This window comes from Magnolia sinica, chromosome 9 (assembly GCF_029962835.1).
Source record: "Magnolia sinica isolate HGM2019 chromosome 9, MsV1, whole genome shotgun sequence".
Classification (NCBI taxonomy): Eukaryota; Viridiplantae; Streptophyta; class Magnoliopsida; order Magnoliales; family Magnoliaceae; genus Magnolia; species Magnolia sinica.
The window spans coordinates 88,914,679-88,930,184 of record NC_080581.1 but is presented as its reverse complement, the minus strand read 5'-3'; the positions used below and the strand labels follow the sequence as shown (position 1 = coordinate 88,930,184).

At 39.4% G+C, this 15,506-nt stretch overlaps 2 protein-coding genes and 1 long non-coding RNA gene across 4 annotated transcripts; all 3 read right to left on the bottom strand.

The window, feature by feature from the left end:
- Nucleotides 1-8,220: 8,220 nt before the first annotated feature.
- LOC131256537 (uncharacterized) lies at nucleotides 8,221-8,947 on the bottom strand. The gene is made up of 3 exons (XR_009176874.1): nucleotides 8,853-8,947; nucleotides 8,655-8,762; nucleotides 8,221-8,559 (listed from the first exon to the last, which is right to left on the bottom strand). It is a non-coding gene; the product is annotated as an uncharacterized LOC131256537 (long non-coding RNA).
- A 123-nt stretch (nucleotides 8,948-9,070) lies between these two features.
- On the bottom strand, nucleotides 9,071-12,135 carry LOC131256009 (uncharacterized). Of its 2 annotated transcripts, XM_058257003.1 has the most exons (5): nucleotides 11,184-12,135; nucleotides 10,815-11,093; nucleotides 9,695-10,732; nucleotides 9,320-9,564; nucleotides 9,071-9,241 (listed from the first exon to the last, which is right to left on the bottom strand). In XM_058257003.1, the coding sequence occupies exons 1-3, from the start codon at nucleotides 12,077-12,079 to the stop codon at nucleotides 9,907-9,909; spliced, it is 2,001 nt and encodes a 666-aa protein (XP_058112986.1). In that variant the 5' UTR covers nucleotides 12,080-12,135; the 3' UTR covers nucleotides 9,071-9,241; nucleotides 9,320-9,564; nucleotides 9,695-9,906. The 2 variants fall into 2 exon arrangements, with proteins under 2 accessions (XP_058112986.1, XP_058112987.1); XM_058257004.1 differs by lacking the exon at nucleotides 9,320-9,564.
- On the bottom strand, nucleotides 12,103-13,622 carry LOC131255347 (uncharacterized). Its single transcript, XM_058256045.1, has 3 exons — nucleotides 13,549-13,622; nucleotides 12,272-13,454; nucleotides 12,103-12,168 (listed from the first exon to the last, which is right to left on the bottom strand). The coding sequence occupies exons 1-3, from the start codon at nucleotides 13,575-13,577 to the stop codon at nucleotides 12,103-12,105; spliced, it is 1,278 nt and encodes a 425-aa protein (XP_058112028.1). The 5' UTR covers nucleotides 13,578-13,622.
- Nucleotides 13,623-15,506: the final 1,884 nt, after the last annotated feature.

The following is a 15,506-nucleotide window of genomic DNA, read 5'->3' as shown; positions in this document are numbered from 1 at the left end:
CAACTGGGTGGATCCACGATCTCACCTAATCCTCACAAGGTTAGTCTACCTTTATTTAGGGCTAAAGGTTGGGCGGGTTAGGTCAAGTGGGTGCTCAACTCTAAGCCAACCTAACCCAACCTCGGGTTGGAAATTCTCAACCCAAACCCAACCCAAGCGGGCTCGGTCGAGTGGATACGTGATAATATTTTTATTATTACATTTAATATTTCAATACACATCTTATTTTTTGTATCTATGATTTTATTAATTATATATGTAATTATATATAAACAAGCTAAAATATAGGACAACTACTCCTTTAAGAGTGTTGTGTAGCACGCAGTGTTTCAAATAGCGCCCGTAGCGTAGCGTGGCTGTAGCACTACGTAACGTCCCAAATAGCGTAAATCCCCTGTAGCGTACGCTACAGGGGTCGTAGCGTACGCTATATTACGTAGCGCATAGCATCCGTAGCGTAAGCTACAATGCATTTTTTTACTATTTTATTTTTTTTAATTATTTTTCTCACGCTTTCTTTATTTCTAATGTTGAGGAATATGACACTTGTATTATACTTGATACTTTTAACCTATGAGATTTTTATTTCTTTTCATAATTGTGACTTGTGGTTTCAATTAAACATTATTAATTAAAGTGGTTTGCTTAGAAAGTTGTTGATGTGATAATTATTTGATTTGGCTTATATATGTGGATTGGCTTTTGATAAACGATAACTAATTGCTTTTTTGAACATGCTTATAATTGATAAAATGAATCATCTTTTAGGCATTTTTATATTTTTTTCACTAATTATAATATTTGTTCTATTTTTAAATTAAAAAATAGAAGTACCGTGTAGCTTATGCTACACACTGCGTATTTATGTTACACGCTATAGAGGGCTGATCGCTATGCATCACGCTATCGCTATTTAAAACACTGGTAGCACGTAATCTTTTTTTTTTTTTTTTTGGGTTACCTTGTTAGTTCACACCCTATATTAGTACACACACTCCATGTTAGCCACCCCTACCAGGGATCGATACCAAGACCTCAAGTGTTGAAATGAGGTATCTCCACTCAGTCTGCCAGTTGAGTTATGGATCTGGGTGTAGCACCCAATCTATTTGAGAGAGAGAAATCTGGCATATCTTATCAACTTGAGTCATCAGAAATGACATGGACTAGACCTGATAACACTGGAATTTTCCGTGCCTTCAACATAGACGATCCGCACTCAATTATAATTTATAACTTATATATCGATCGAGTTTAGGTTGGGTCGGGCAACTTGAGCCCGACCCAAATTTTATTGGGTTGGTGTTAATATAGCCCAAGGCAGAGACCGAACTCGATATATCCTGCCCAAGCCCAACCTAATGTCCGGTCGGTAATGGGTCAGTTAGGTTGAACTCACCCGACTGTCAGCCCTACCTTTCTTGGCCTAGATACTCAGGTTGGAGAACCGCTACGAGGAAAATAGATGGAGCAGTCCTAAGCATAAGCTTTACATGGCCACCATGATGAATGTGTTTCATCAACTCTGTCCATTTGTTTGCCAGCTCATTCTTGGATATACGCTCCAAAATGAAGCTGCTCCAAATCATAGCAGATCACACCATAGAAAATGGTGGTCGCGGATTGCGTCCTACCCCCGCTCGGACGGTAATCCGTCCAGGCAGGGCTCTGTGGGTCCAGCCATGATGTAAGTGTTTTATCCACGCCGTTAATCATTTTTCGCAGATCATTTTAAGTTATTAGACCAAAAATTAAGTAGTTTCACAGCTCCAGTGGACCACACCAAAGGAAGCTGCAATGATAATGACACTCACTGTTGAAACCTTTCTAAGGCCATGTAGACTTGGATGAAGTGAAAACACAATTATCAGCTTGATCCGAAACTTCCCTAGCTCCCTAGAAGTTTTTAATGGTGGACGTTCAATCCCCATTGTGTGGTCCACTTAAGCCTTGGACCTGCCTCATATTTTGCTTCATACATTAAAATTATTTGAGAAAAATGATGAACAGCATGGATAAAACACATACATCATGGTGGGCCCCACAGAGCTCTGCCCGGAGGAGTACTATCCAGGCGGGGGTAGGACGCAATCCGCGTCCAGGTTATGTAGGCCACCAATAAAATCTTCCTTAGGACCATGGAAGTTATATTTGTGCTTTCCCTTTGAATCCTTCACTCAGGTCTATGTGACATTAGGTACACATCATGGTGGATCCAAAGAAATTTTCAACCATGAATGTTAGTATTCCCACTATTTCATGTGGTGTGATCCATTTGAAATTTGGACTCGGCTCATGTTTGGGCTTACGACCTAAAATGGCGGGGCAAAACTGATGGACCTAATGGATATAACATGTACATTGGGGGCTGCATGTGCATGGGACATGTGGGTGGCGTTATCGAGCCACGTGTTGACGACTTGACTTTGAAAGAATTAGTTGAAATATGATACTTTAAGCAGCATGCGACGTTTCATACATGGCCACTTAGACGCTGTGGCTAAAGGCTTTAGCCTCAATTTTAGCAACCGAGGCTAAATTGACTTTTATAGCCTCAATTCTTCAAGTGAGGCTAAAAACCTTTTTAGCTTCAATTTTCTCGAAATGAGGCCAAATCAAAATTTTAGCCTCCATTATTTTCAACTGAGACTAAATCCAAATTTTAACCTCAATTGCCTCCAACCGAAGCTAAATCTATTTTTAACCTCGGTTCTCAACAACCGAGGCTAAAGCCTTTAGCCACGGGAGTTGTAGTCTCGGTTTAGGTAACTAAGGCAAAACTGAGACTAAAGATAGATTTAGCCTTTGTTGACATCAATTGAGGCTAAAATCAATTTCTAACATCATTTATCAATAATCGAGCCTAAATCATTTATTTTAACCCATTCATAAACCTATGCATATTCAGTGGCCATTGATCAAATGGCTTGCATTTTTGTTCTCATAAGGTAACAACTCATGGAGAAAAACATGAGAATCACACCGACTTTTCAAATTGAAATTTTAGTTTCTATTTGGAATAGAAATCTGGGAAAAAAAAAAGAATTCAACAACTGAAGCTTTGATCAACCGTCATCACTGGATTCTACTTCAGATTGCTAGATCTTGACTGCAACAACTGAAGCCTCTGGTCCATCTCAGAGAAATCAGCCAACATGATGGAGCTGTAGTTGGGAGAGATCTGGTGCGTCATCGGCAGTGGAAGCTTTCCTCTGCCAACGGCCATAATCACAGGATCGATGAATTCAACATCAACATAGCTGCTATTTCCAGCAACTTGTTGTTGCAGATTCAAATTAGCTAACTACCAAGGAACGATACTGTGCAGCTGAACCTGCCACAAGAAGGAATATAAGCATCCACAACAATCAGAAAAAAGATCTTACCAGCAAGAAAATAAAAAAGGAAAATAAAAAATAGATGGTAGCAAAACTGCAAGAATTTGAGCCAGTAGATCAATGGTAGACAGGGTGCATTTCAACATTGAGGTCTCAGATTTGAACCTTGCTTACCTGCCAATCAACAAAAACAAAAGAAAAGAAAAAGATTTTTAAAAAATAACTTGAAACTGCCAATGAAATATCGGCATGTATTCAACAATGAATTATCAGACTTATAGATATTATGTTGCACCAAAAATCCGTGAATCTTGATCTTAGTAATGACACTGCTAGCAAAATAAGGTGAATGCCATTTTAATGGGAATCTACATATGTCATGGTTACAAAAGGGGATAAAAATGGTCATGCCTGAGGAATCGGAAGTGAAACTAGAAAAAGACCTGATTAGCGAAGCAAAGAGACAGATATGCAGCATGCCACAGGAAATTAAATGACCTATGGAAGCATATACATTTGATATGGCATACCTCATACAAATACACCATGTCATTCATGGAGCATGTGATACATTCCTCCAAGCAACTCAACTTACCTCTGATTCTGAAATCCGTATTTCCTGAATCTGACAGAGCAAGACCGACAGCAATTTTCTCGGGTGTAGACAAATGCAATTGCTTGGAGAGACCTTCTAGAAATTCTTCACTCATCACTTTACTTCTCAGTGCTTCACAGAAAACTGTGGCGAAATTTGGTCTACCCAAAAAGCATCTAAAGATAGCTGATAGAAGATCTGGCTTTGACTGAAAATCTTCGCTCTGAAATTTCACTTGATCTAAGCAGGCTTGGAGCAGTACAATGCTTCCCTCATTCCCATATTCAACAAACTACACAGCACAAGCAGATTGTTTTACAACTACAGGTCTAGGAAAGAAATGAGATAGGGAAAATATTCAGTGCCACTAACTTAATATAAGAATTCTCCACTGACCTTCCCAGTTAAGTAACTTACTGCAAAACTTTTCGCAGGCAAACCCCGTCCCGTGCAATTCCTGTGCATGCAGAACTGATTTTGTATATGATTCTCGCGTATTTAAAAGTTCGTTCGGACGCATGAAGAGCTCATTCCAAGACAAGGTTGTCACGTCGAAGATTTAAATCGTTGACATGGACGTCCTGGATTGTGTTTAGAGGGCCTGGCATGGATCTTGCTGTTTTGGTTTTAGATGGCCCATTCGAAGTACCTTTTACTGAAATGGGAGTCGTCGGATCATACTCTCTTTTCAAATGGAGTGCATTTAGTGTTTGGTTAATATACGGACATACTTGAAATATGTAGGTGCACAAGATCCACGCCCTTTATAAACGGGTCCAAAATGTGAACTTACTCTGTCTCAAAATCCAGGCCGTGTAACTATAGGTTGCGTCTTCCATGTTCAAGGTAAATAAAAAATAAAAAAATTGCGGCCAAGTTAATGAGTGGACCCACCTGATTTATGGGCCATTGCATGTCCATGGTCTGATGAGCCGGACGGATGGACCAGATCTCCTACATACGCACCCTGTTGATAAGTGTCTTGCAAATCCCTCTGTTCATCTCACCCGAGTGAAGCATTTCTCGAGCAGAACGTCTTTTGGAGTTCGTTTCAAAATGAGATCCCGCACACAGCCTCCAACAAGGTAAACGTCATATCCTGCACCAAAAGCCTTTAGAATTGCAAGGAGGATGATATGAAGATACTACAGACACTGAAGTCAATGATTCAGAAAATCAAAACACAATGAAAGACTAAATTCAAACCCGATGCCTTATCAAGAAACAACATGGACTTGAAGAGTTTTTTATTTGAAACAACATATATTTATATCATTCAGAACAATTAAAAGAAATTTAAATTCATTGCTACCCAATTCACTAGTACACTTGTTGGAAGAGCCTCTTTTTCTGGAAGAGCCCAATATGTCAGCATATGGATAATTACCTGTCTTTGATTAACGTATCCATGTGCAAAACCCAACATTATGGAGGTATCACACAATGCTCTCTTTAGCAAATAAGCCTTCATCACTTAGGCCAACAGCCATTGAGGTTAGGCTCACCTTTCGGTGATACAAACCGTTCGTTTTGGTGGGCCACATCATAGCATAGACCATGACTCCAAATCTGCCCCACAGAAGGATTGTATTCATCCATATATAGCCAATGCTCTACCTTTAACATTAAAATGATCCGTCAATCAGATAGTTAAGAACATCCATGGAGAGAGAATCCTTAGAGCATGGCGCATGCATGATGTGGCCCACCAAATGAACAGTGGATCACATAAAAGTGGGCCCAACCCATCATTATGATAATTGCGAATTCAATGCTACTACATGTATATCGAAGTCCTCAGTACTTCATTGCTTAAAATTGTAAATCTCCACCACATCCTTGATTACATTCATTCAAAACATGACTGAAAATAAAATGCTAGAAAAATGCAATACCTTTTTTCCTAAGTCCATTGAGAACTAATCTTGTCGGCTTTGCAATCATCGACGTCGTGATCCCGAGTTCTTTAGAACTCAGCTTCTTCCACTCCATCGCATTGACATCATCAGTCGCTTCAAACAAAATAAAATAAATAGATGAGAAAAGACGATTCATCATAAGTTTCAAGATTGACCAAGCGTGAGTTCACCATACTCAAGAGAGTATTAGCAATCCATCCATACATGCGCTCAATCAAATTCAATCATGACTGTCCAAACCATCGTCCCCAATGTATGATAATGGCTCACTTAACGATTAGAACCAGGCCAATTGTCCAGGCCAGGACATTCGTCATTGCCCCAGGCCCGACCCGGCCCAGCTGGCCCAAACGCCTGGCCTCATGGTATTCCATAACAGTAATCGTGGTCGTAATAGCCACCACCATTACCGTTATGATACAGGTCATAATAGCCCCCATAATAAAGGTCATTACAGTTTTTTTTTGTGAAAAAAAAAAAACTACATTAGCCCTAATGGACCATTATAGGTCATTTTTTCTATAACAGCCATTATGACCCCAAAACATATAACAGTTGCTACCGTTACCGTTACCTAATGGCCATTACGGCACAGCTTCCCTAGCCTAGATTTCACACAAGGCTTGACCCTTGATCCAAGTTTAGGGGCCCAAGCCAAGGCCCTACAAGGCTACATCACCTGGCCCATTGCAAACCCTAGTGAGCTATGCCAATCCCCGACATAAATTCAAGACCTAATAAATAAACATGCAGGAGCTCTGGTTTCACTTAGGGGGCGTTTGGTGCAGGGTATTAGATGGGATTAGGTGGGATAGGCAGCTTAGATTTCAGAGGATTTCAACTCCTCCAAAGAGTCAAAATCCTCAAAAGGGACCCTTTTAGAATCCTCTTAGATTCTTTTTGTGCAAAATCCAAGGATTTGAAATCCTCCTTTTAATACTCTAGCTGCATTTGGCACTTGGTACTCAAGCACTCAGCATTCTGCATGTGGCATATGTTAGCTCAATCTAAAATGACTAAAGTGTGCACCCCACTATCGCTAATCTACGATCCCAAGATCATAAAGATTACACTAGAGATTTTGAGATGATTTCCGTCATCAAACTCATTTCTCATGTGAACATACATAATATATTTCTAGGATTCCTTAAGTCAAAATCCGCGTTGCCAAATACAATGTCTAGTTTTCACAAGATTCAAAATCCAAGCTACCAAACACACTTCAAATATTCAAAATCTTAAGGATTTAAAATTCTAGAGATTTTGAATGCAAATTCCCTTAAATCCATGCTCCCAAATGACCCCTTAGGGATAGTTTGGATTGGGGAAGTTGAATGCTTAGGTATTCTAATACCCTCTAGCCCCACAATTCTGACATTTGGAAAATGAAGGACATTAAAAATCCCAGGAATTTAAATGCTCATCAGTCATTGCAAAATCCAAAAACAAAAATGCACTTTTGATTTTCCAAAAGATGATGGGATTTCACTACGATACCCACTAAGGATTCCCCAAATCTCACCTCAAGATTATTGGAACAAAGTGATTTTGAGAGAGGGATGGGCAATTAAATGTGCAGGACCCACATGATGGAGGATCTAAAACAATGATAGCAAAAATTATAATATGGTTAATATGGACCATCCATTTCCCTTGCCATTGATTGGAAATCTAGAATTCTTCATCCAACAAAGGGAATCCATGTGTGTGGAATTGTTTTTGAAAAATAAGAAGTTGAAAAGAATAAGGAATTGTGCTTTGTTTCCCATGTGTGTGGAATTGTACTGTGTGTGTGAGCATGCACACACTAGTAAATTGCATGTGCATCACACATGGGAATGCCTAAACATTTTTCTTAAATAACTACAAAAGACAGAAAGGCAGTGATTTACTTACAAGAATCCAACAGCAATTTGGTTCTCATAGTTCAAACCATCAGACATTCCTAGATCTCCAAGTTCATTAGCAAACAAAGCATGAAGCAAAAAAGTATGGCCCACCTTTTTCCAATCTGCAACCCTCATTTTAAGATAGCCCTTGGATTCTTTTGCATGTCAAACACATAAATACACATAAATACGACTTGACCTGAAAAAGAAAGGACCAACTATTCAATGACGGTGAACTACAAACTCATGAAATGTAATAAAACATAAATATATATGTAAAAGATAACACATAAATGAATTTCAGTAAAAAAAACTACCTATTGATTCTTCGGAACCTTCGACTGAGGTCCCTCAGCCTCAGGTCTATCCCTAGGAGTGGATACTAAGTTAGCCTCTACATTTAGTACATTACCCGAAGTTTGATTCATTGCTACCAATGAGTTTATAGTATCTCTCATTCATGCCATCATCTACTCCGTTATTCTCTCTGTCATCCATTCCTCCATCTGCTCCGTTATTCGCTCCGTCATCCATTGTTCCATTTGCTCTAGATGCTTAGCCATCTGTTCTTTCATCCGCTCCTCCACTAGTTGCTCTACCCGCTCATTCATGTGTCGTCGCAACTCATCAGTCTCCCTCCTGAGTTCTGCAATGGTATTTCTTGTGCCCCATAACGTGGAAGCTGTGGGACCTAACCCCATCATGCGGACCTGGCCTGGATGCTCTGGTCCCAATATCTAGGATAAGAGATCATCTCGGGCAGTGCTACTCTGAGAGGACTCAGCAGTCTAAGTTGCTCGTAACTCCTCAATCATTTCCTGTAGTGTAGAAAAACATTAAATAAGTTGTTCAATATCATGACTTAATGAAAAATATTAACTGAGATGTCAATGATTGATAAATTTCTACATACAATAACATGAGCCGACTCCTCGTTCACAACACTCCCATCTTTCTTCCGATGGGTCGTTATGAACAACGTTGCCCAATCAGGAGACTCTCCACCAAGATTGTTTGCCCACTTTTTTCATGTAAAAACAAATGAGTTGGTAACAATCATATTAAAGCAGAATTATAGCATTTCAAGTTTAGAAATCAAAGAAGAATTTACCTCTTCTTCACGCACTTGAGCAAAGCTCCTTGAGTCGGCAGTGTGGGTCATATGATGCCTGCTGCGGTTGATTTTATTCCTTTGAGTGCGAGCCTACAATGTGACATAGTAAAATAACTAAATTTTAATATAAATAATAATATATACCAACATGGATATAATTTTTCTTTATGTTTAATTTTTACATGTCCTTCATCGCTTGACTAATAGGTGACGAGCCATTTCCAGTGTGTTGGCTCCACTCGATCAGGACAGTGAGCTATTCGTTCCTCATTAGTCAAATACCGGTTGTAGTGTTCTTTTCTTAACCTTTTCTTCCACTCCTTCCATGAAGCTCCGATGGATTTCATTACCCAATTTCGACGCTCCTCGTCGATATTCCACTTGATCTACAATACATCAATTATCGAATATACTTAGTATGCAAAAATACAAAAAGCGTAATTGAATTTTTGATTTCATATTACCTTCACTTCATTCCAAATCTCGTTCTTGTTAGAAAGTGGCACATGATGCCAACTATCGTGATCAAGAGGCGCTACGCGCCCATTCCTAGATAAAATGCCCAACCACCTTGTAAATTCGTTGTACTTGTGTCCAATAGGCTGCCCATACTTATTCCAACTTATATTCAGCTGCTTATTGGGTGACAAGTTCGCCACCTCGCTGATAACTGTAGGGCCTCGAAATCGTCTATTATGAATACCACCCTCTTTATGAAACAAAAGAACAGATATGAGCATTCTAAATATTTGAAATATAATATCTACATTTAATTAAATCGAAAAACTATAACAATTATAAGCTTAACTTCACTTCACTTAAATTATATATTTATAAACCCGGAGTCGGTGCTGAACTATCTGAACTCTGTCTGACCTGGCTGGTGGTCGGGTCCGAGTCAATAAAGCTCCAATGATGATGGTCGGAGGTTGACATCTTCATTTCCTTCACAATATGAAAATAATATATGTAATGAGATTGGTGTTAACCAAATAACTGTGAGCATAAAAAAAGAAGAAGCATGCATGACATTTGTGTTAGGCATCAATACCTAATCATCAGATTCCGACCTAGAATCGTGGTCCTCTTTAATCAATTTAAATAAGTTTTGTGGAGTGTTAACTTCGTTTCCCTCCACATCCGTCCTATCCCAACTCACATTATCATCATTGGCAAGCATAGTCGCTTCCAATGTATGATTAATGCAAGGCAAGCTCTGAAGGTATGTATCATTATCAACAAACGAATCATTCATGCCCATTTCGAACAAATCCCTTGGCTTTGACCTGATAACAACATGCCAATCACGATCAATAGGATCGGGGACATAGAATACCTGTTGTACTTGGGTTGCTAAGACATATGGTTCATCATACAGGTTCCGACCAGTATGCCATAATTGTTTGAAATTCACGAGCGTGAACCCAAATTCATCCTTCTTGATTCCCCTGCCCTGAGTTCTTACATCCACCCAATCACACCTAAATAATACAACTTTCTTGGACCCACAATAATCCAACTCGATAATGTCTGTTAAAACACCATAGTAATCCACATCCCCTATAACAGGGTTTCTATCACTTGTACTTGCGAAGCTTGATGTCTTTGCCGTCACTACAACTCCACTATTCTGTGTTTTCAAGTCTCTCTCACGGTCTCTTGTACGAAACCTGAAACCATTAATGATGTATCCTTTAAATCTTCTTGCAACAGTGTTAGGGCCCCGAGCCAGGCTTCTAACTTCTTTCGGAACTTGATCATTCCCAACATGGTCCACATGCTTCCCAAGCCAATCTGGAAACTTTTCATTGTGGATGCGTTCTAGGAGCCTCGGTGCTCTTCGGGGCATCTCCTTCTTAATCACTTTCCTGTGTTCACTGCATTTTATTCAATTCGATGAATAAGTTGTAAACAAGTGAGATTCTTATGAATTAACGCTACAAATAAAACTACTCTTACTCAATGAATGGTGCGACCGCATTGGTGTTGAACAACACATATCTATGTGCCTGTGTCCTATCAACATATTCGATAATAAACACGTCAATCTTTCCCAATGGACGACCTACTGCCGCATCCCTAAAGTCCTCATTTCGAACCGGTCTGTTGAATCTTGTCTCAACACCATGTAAGTACCGAGAGCAGAATGTTAGGCATTCTTCAGCTAGGTACCCCTCTGCAATCGAACCCTCTGGCCGACTTCTGTTTCGAACGTAGGACTTTAGTCTCTGTAGGTACCTATAGTCACATAATAGACATATAAGTATACATGATTTTATCTATTACAACAAGATAAATGAAAGGTCATATTGAGACCTTAAAACACACCTTTCGATTGGGTACATCCAGCGGTACTGTACTGGCCCGGCTAACATTGCCTCGCTGGCTAAATGTATAGGCAAATGCACCATGATATCAAAGAATGACGGTGGAAAGATCCTCTCTAAATGGCAAAGTGTTAAAGCAATCTGAGATTCAAGAAACTTGAAATCCTGCATCCGGCCAACCTTGGAACACAAATCTCTAAAGAATCCGCTTAATTCAATTAGGATTGAGCTCACGTTTGGAGGTAATGTCCTTCGCACGGCGATCGAAAGTATTTGTTGCATCAAAACATGAGTGTCATGGCTCTTGAGTCCTAAAATCTTCTTCATTTTGAGATTGGTACATCGTGAGATATTACTCGCATAGCCATCTGGTACCTTCATGTTCTTTATGACTCTGCAGAAATCATCCTTCTCCTTATTCGCCATTGTAAAGCATGCAGGGGGCAAATATGTTTTGCCTGATGGTCTCTGCTTTGGGTGAAGTGTTTGTCTTATCTTTATTTCTTGGAGATCCAGACGAGACTTCACATTGTCCTTTGTCTTCCTGTCGATGTTCAACAACGTCCCAAGAACATTGTCGCATACATTCTTCTCGATGTGCATCACATCAAGGCTGTGACGCAACATATTACCTGCCCAATATGGTAAATCGAAGAAAATACTTCTCTTCTTCCAACAAGATGCCTTTCCCTTTTCCTTATTATTGTCTCGATTTCTCTTCTTTCCAACTTTGGTATCAGACTTCTTTCCAAATATTATGTTAATTTTGCTCACTTGAGCTAACACTTCATTTCCAGATAGTTGTTTCGGCACCTCTCTCAACTCCAGCTTTCCATTAAAGTTCCTTTTATCATGTCTATACCTATGATCTCTATCCAAGAATCGACGATGACCCATGTAACAAAACTTATGGCTATGTGTCAACCACTGGGACTCTTTGTCCTTATTGCAGTTAGGACAAGTGAGCTTACCTTTTGTGCTCCATCCTGATAACATTGCATATCCAGAAAAGTCACTAATAGTCCATAACAAAGCAGCACGCATTCGAAAATTCAACTTTGATAATGCATCGTAAGTGTCGACACCGACCTCCCACAATTTAAGCAATTCTTCTATCAACGGTTGTAGATACACATCGATATTATTGCCAACACCATGCGGGCCTGGTATAAGTAGAGACATCATGATGTAAGGTTGCTTCATGTACATCCATGGTGGTAAATTGTACGGCATCAAAACAACAGGCCATGTGCTATGAGCAATACTCATCGTCCCGAAGGGATTGAATCCATCAGTTGCTAACCCAAGCCTGACATTACGACTATCATATGAAAAATTTGGGTGTTGCTCGTCAAAAGATTTCCATACAGGAGAATCAGCAGGATGTCTCATGCACTCATCCTTGGTTCGTCCCTTGTCATGCCATTTCATGTTTTTAGCTGTTTGTGCTTCCATAAATAACCTTTGTAACCTTGGTATTAATGGAAAATGCCACAATGTCTTTGCTGGAATCTTCTTAACTTTGGAGGGAATAGTTGTTGCCTCATCGTCATTAGAATTATGTTCCATCGTTTTCCATCTGGATATACCGCACACAGCACATGACTCATCGTTCACATTAGTCTTCCAATACAACTGGCAATCATTGGGGCATGCATCGATCTTGTTATAACTGAGGCCCAGTTCTTTAATAATCTTCTTGGTCTCATAAAAGGAACTCGGCAACGTCTCACCCTCGGGGAGTGCTTCTTTCAACAATTCAAGCAACATGGTGAATGACTTGTTGCTCCATCCATTTAAGCACTTAAGTTGATACATTCGAACAACAAAAGAGAGTTTCGTGAACTTCTTACATCCCGGGTACAAGGCTTGTTCGGTGTCTTGGAACAACCTGAAGAATCTTTCAGCTTCAGGATTCGGTTCCTCTTGTATTGGCTCCTGTGATGGCAACTCAGTTGGCATGTCATCCACACCTGATATTCCAAACACATCATGCAACAATCCATGCATGTCATCACGTGGAGGCATATCATCATGTGTACTAGTTGCAGGGCCAGAAGTTGATGAAGAAGACGCCTCCCCATGGAACACCCAACGGGTGTAATTCGGCATAATTCCCTCACACACAAGATGATCTACCACTTCTTTATGAGCACGCCAAAAGAGGTTGGCGCACTTTACACATGGACATAAGATCTTCCCCTCGCTAGCAGCATTGTTGAATGCAAACTCAATGAATTCCTTCATGCCCTTAACATATTCCAAGCTCACCCTATATTGTCCAAGGAAACAAAGGGAACTCTTAAAACAATGCAACTTTATAAGGAATCCAAATTCGAAGGAGAGAGTATTGCTCAGCACATTACCTTGACTTTTGCATCCAACTCTTATCCATCACTTGTATCCAACTTTGAACAATGCAATACTCTGCCCAAAATTCATGTCAATCTACTGTAGTTATTACTCTCTCAACATTGGTCCTGTTACTATGACAGTCTCAAATGTATCCTCAAACATGTTTATAGAATGGAAGTTCCATGGAATGCCACTCAGGCTGGTCCCTTTTGCATTTCTCATAAAACAAAGTAATGGATTTGCAAGTGCATAGCAATCTGTCTTATCGTATGTATTCAACTTTAAGTCTGGCACAACTCATCTCTCAATGTACCTCTTGTAGCACAGATGGGTCTTCAGAAAATATAGATGAAAGTTTGATTAGTCTATCGAGTCCACCTTGGTTGACCTGGCATTCATAGCAATATAAATCATCATCAACATTATTATCATTGGCCTACAACAAAAATTATAATAACTTCAAATAAAACGAAAGCTAAAACATTGTGCTTATAATTAGTAAAGCCATTCATAGCAAGTAACTTAAAACTAATTTGATGGAGAACTGAGAGTACCACCATGAATCAAATTTGAAAAGTCATTAAATGAAGAATATATGCTTACTATGATTCCATGTGCCCCTCTGTAGTAATTGCTGGTTATGGTCCTGAATCGCTCTTGTCCTACAGTGTCCCACTAAGCAAACAAAAGAGAATAAATAAAGAGGGAATGAGGAAGCCCTGCGGCAGGAAGCACAATATGGTGGCTTTCATTGCAAATGGATAATTCAGTAGTTCTCTTCTAGCCAATCTTTTTCGGTACGAAAGCTCAATGATGGGTAGACAAAAGTCTTAAGGGGGATGCTTTTCCTTGCCAAGTAACTTTTACCACAACCTGTTGTCGGTGTTGTATGGAAGAAATGGAAATCCTATTCTTTGAATGGCAAAATGTGCTTAGGGCGATGCTCAACCAGCAGTGGGATCCTTAGTATTCGGTTCCTTTCTGCTGATACAAACCTCATTCACCTCCGATCAAGTGACGTGAACTAAATATAGTTCTAAAACCATAAAAACAATTACCAATTGGATATCTTGCAGCAGTTACATGTATATGTGCCAGACTGCCAGCTAATTTTTTTTTTCCTAATATATGTCCAATACAAAAAGAAGGGGAAAAGATGTACACCGTGTGACCCAACAAAACAGGCCTGTTATGTTTATTAAAAATCAGCAGCCATTCAACTAATCCATCACACAAAATCAAATTATTGGCATGGACAGCAGACTTGCATTAGGTTTCACATAGATGGAGATTCCCATGAAAATTTTCTTGAGCATACAGGCTTCCAAGTACTTAGAATTTCCCATTATTTGCATAACAAAGGGATTCTCATGTGGCACTGTGGGCCCCATGCGTTCCCCCAGATAATTTTCTAGGAAACTCCATCCAAACGAAGCCTTACCTGCAATTTGAACCGGCATCCTATCTTGGACAAAGTACCAAAAATGATAAGAGCAAACAACTAATGAGTAAGAAGTGATAAGATATGCCCATAGACATGAATATAAAGATCAACTCTTGGAGCCAGAGTTCGATCCCAACTTACCTACTAAAATTTTTTACAAAAAAAAGAAAGACGAAAAGGACAACATCCATTGGAATTCAGTTAGATTTACCAAGCAAATATATTGGCATCAAGAAAACCCAATAACTTAAACATTCAAGAGTGAAATAAAATCATACAAATAGCAGAAATTCAAATGGATATTCCCAAATTACTCACAATCTGCAGCTTGATTGTCTTCCCATCGAGCTCAACAGTCCTAATGTTCTGAAGATTAGACAAATAATACAAAAATAAATCACATCACCAAAATGTGTCTGTATCGTGTATATTTATGCATGGCATGAGTTGGGTAGGTGTGTTTGTATGTATAGATAGATAGATATAGAAACAGACAAAAATAATACAAAAATAAAACATATCACC

Coding starts and splice junctions, on each gene's coding strand:
- LOC131256009 (XM_058257003.1), bottom strand. CDS start 12,079: ATGGGTCATCGTCGATTCTTGGATAGAGATCATAGGTATAGACATGAT. Junction 11,094..11,183: donor TGGATGTACCCAATCGAAAG/GTGTGTTTTAAG, acceptor ATGTGACTATAG/GTACCTACAGAGACTAAAGT. Junction 10,733..10,814: donor GCGGTCGCACCATTCATTGA/GTAAGAGTAGTT, acceptor AATAAAATGCAG/TGAACACAGGAAAGTGATTA.
- LOC131255347 (XM_058256045.1), bottom strand. CDS start 13,577: ATGGATAAGAGTTGGATGCAAAAGTCAAG. Junction 13,455..13,548: donor AGTTGGATGCAAAAGTCAAG/GTAATGTGCTGA, acceptor TGGACAATATAG/GGTGAGCTTGGAATATGTTA. Junction 12,169..12,271: donor AATTGCTTAAATTGTGGGAG/GTCGGTGTCGAC, acceptor CAATGTTATCAG/GATGGAGCACAAAAGGTAAG.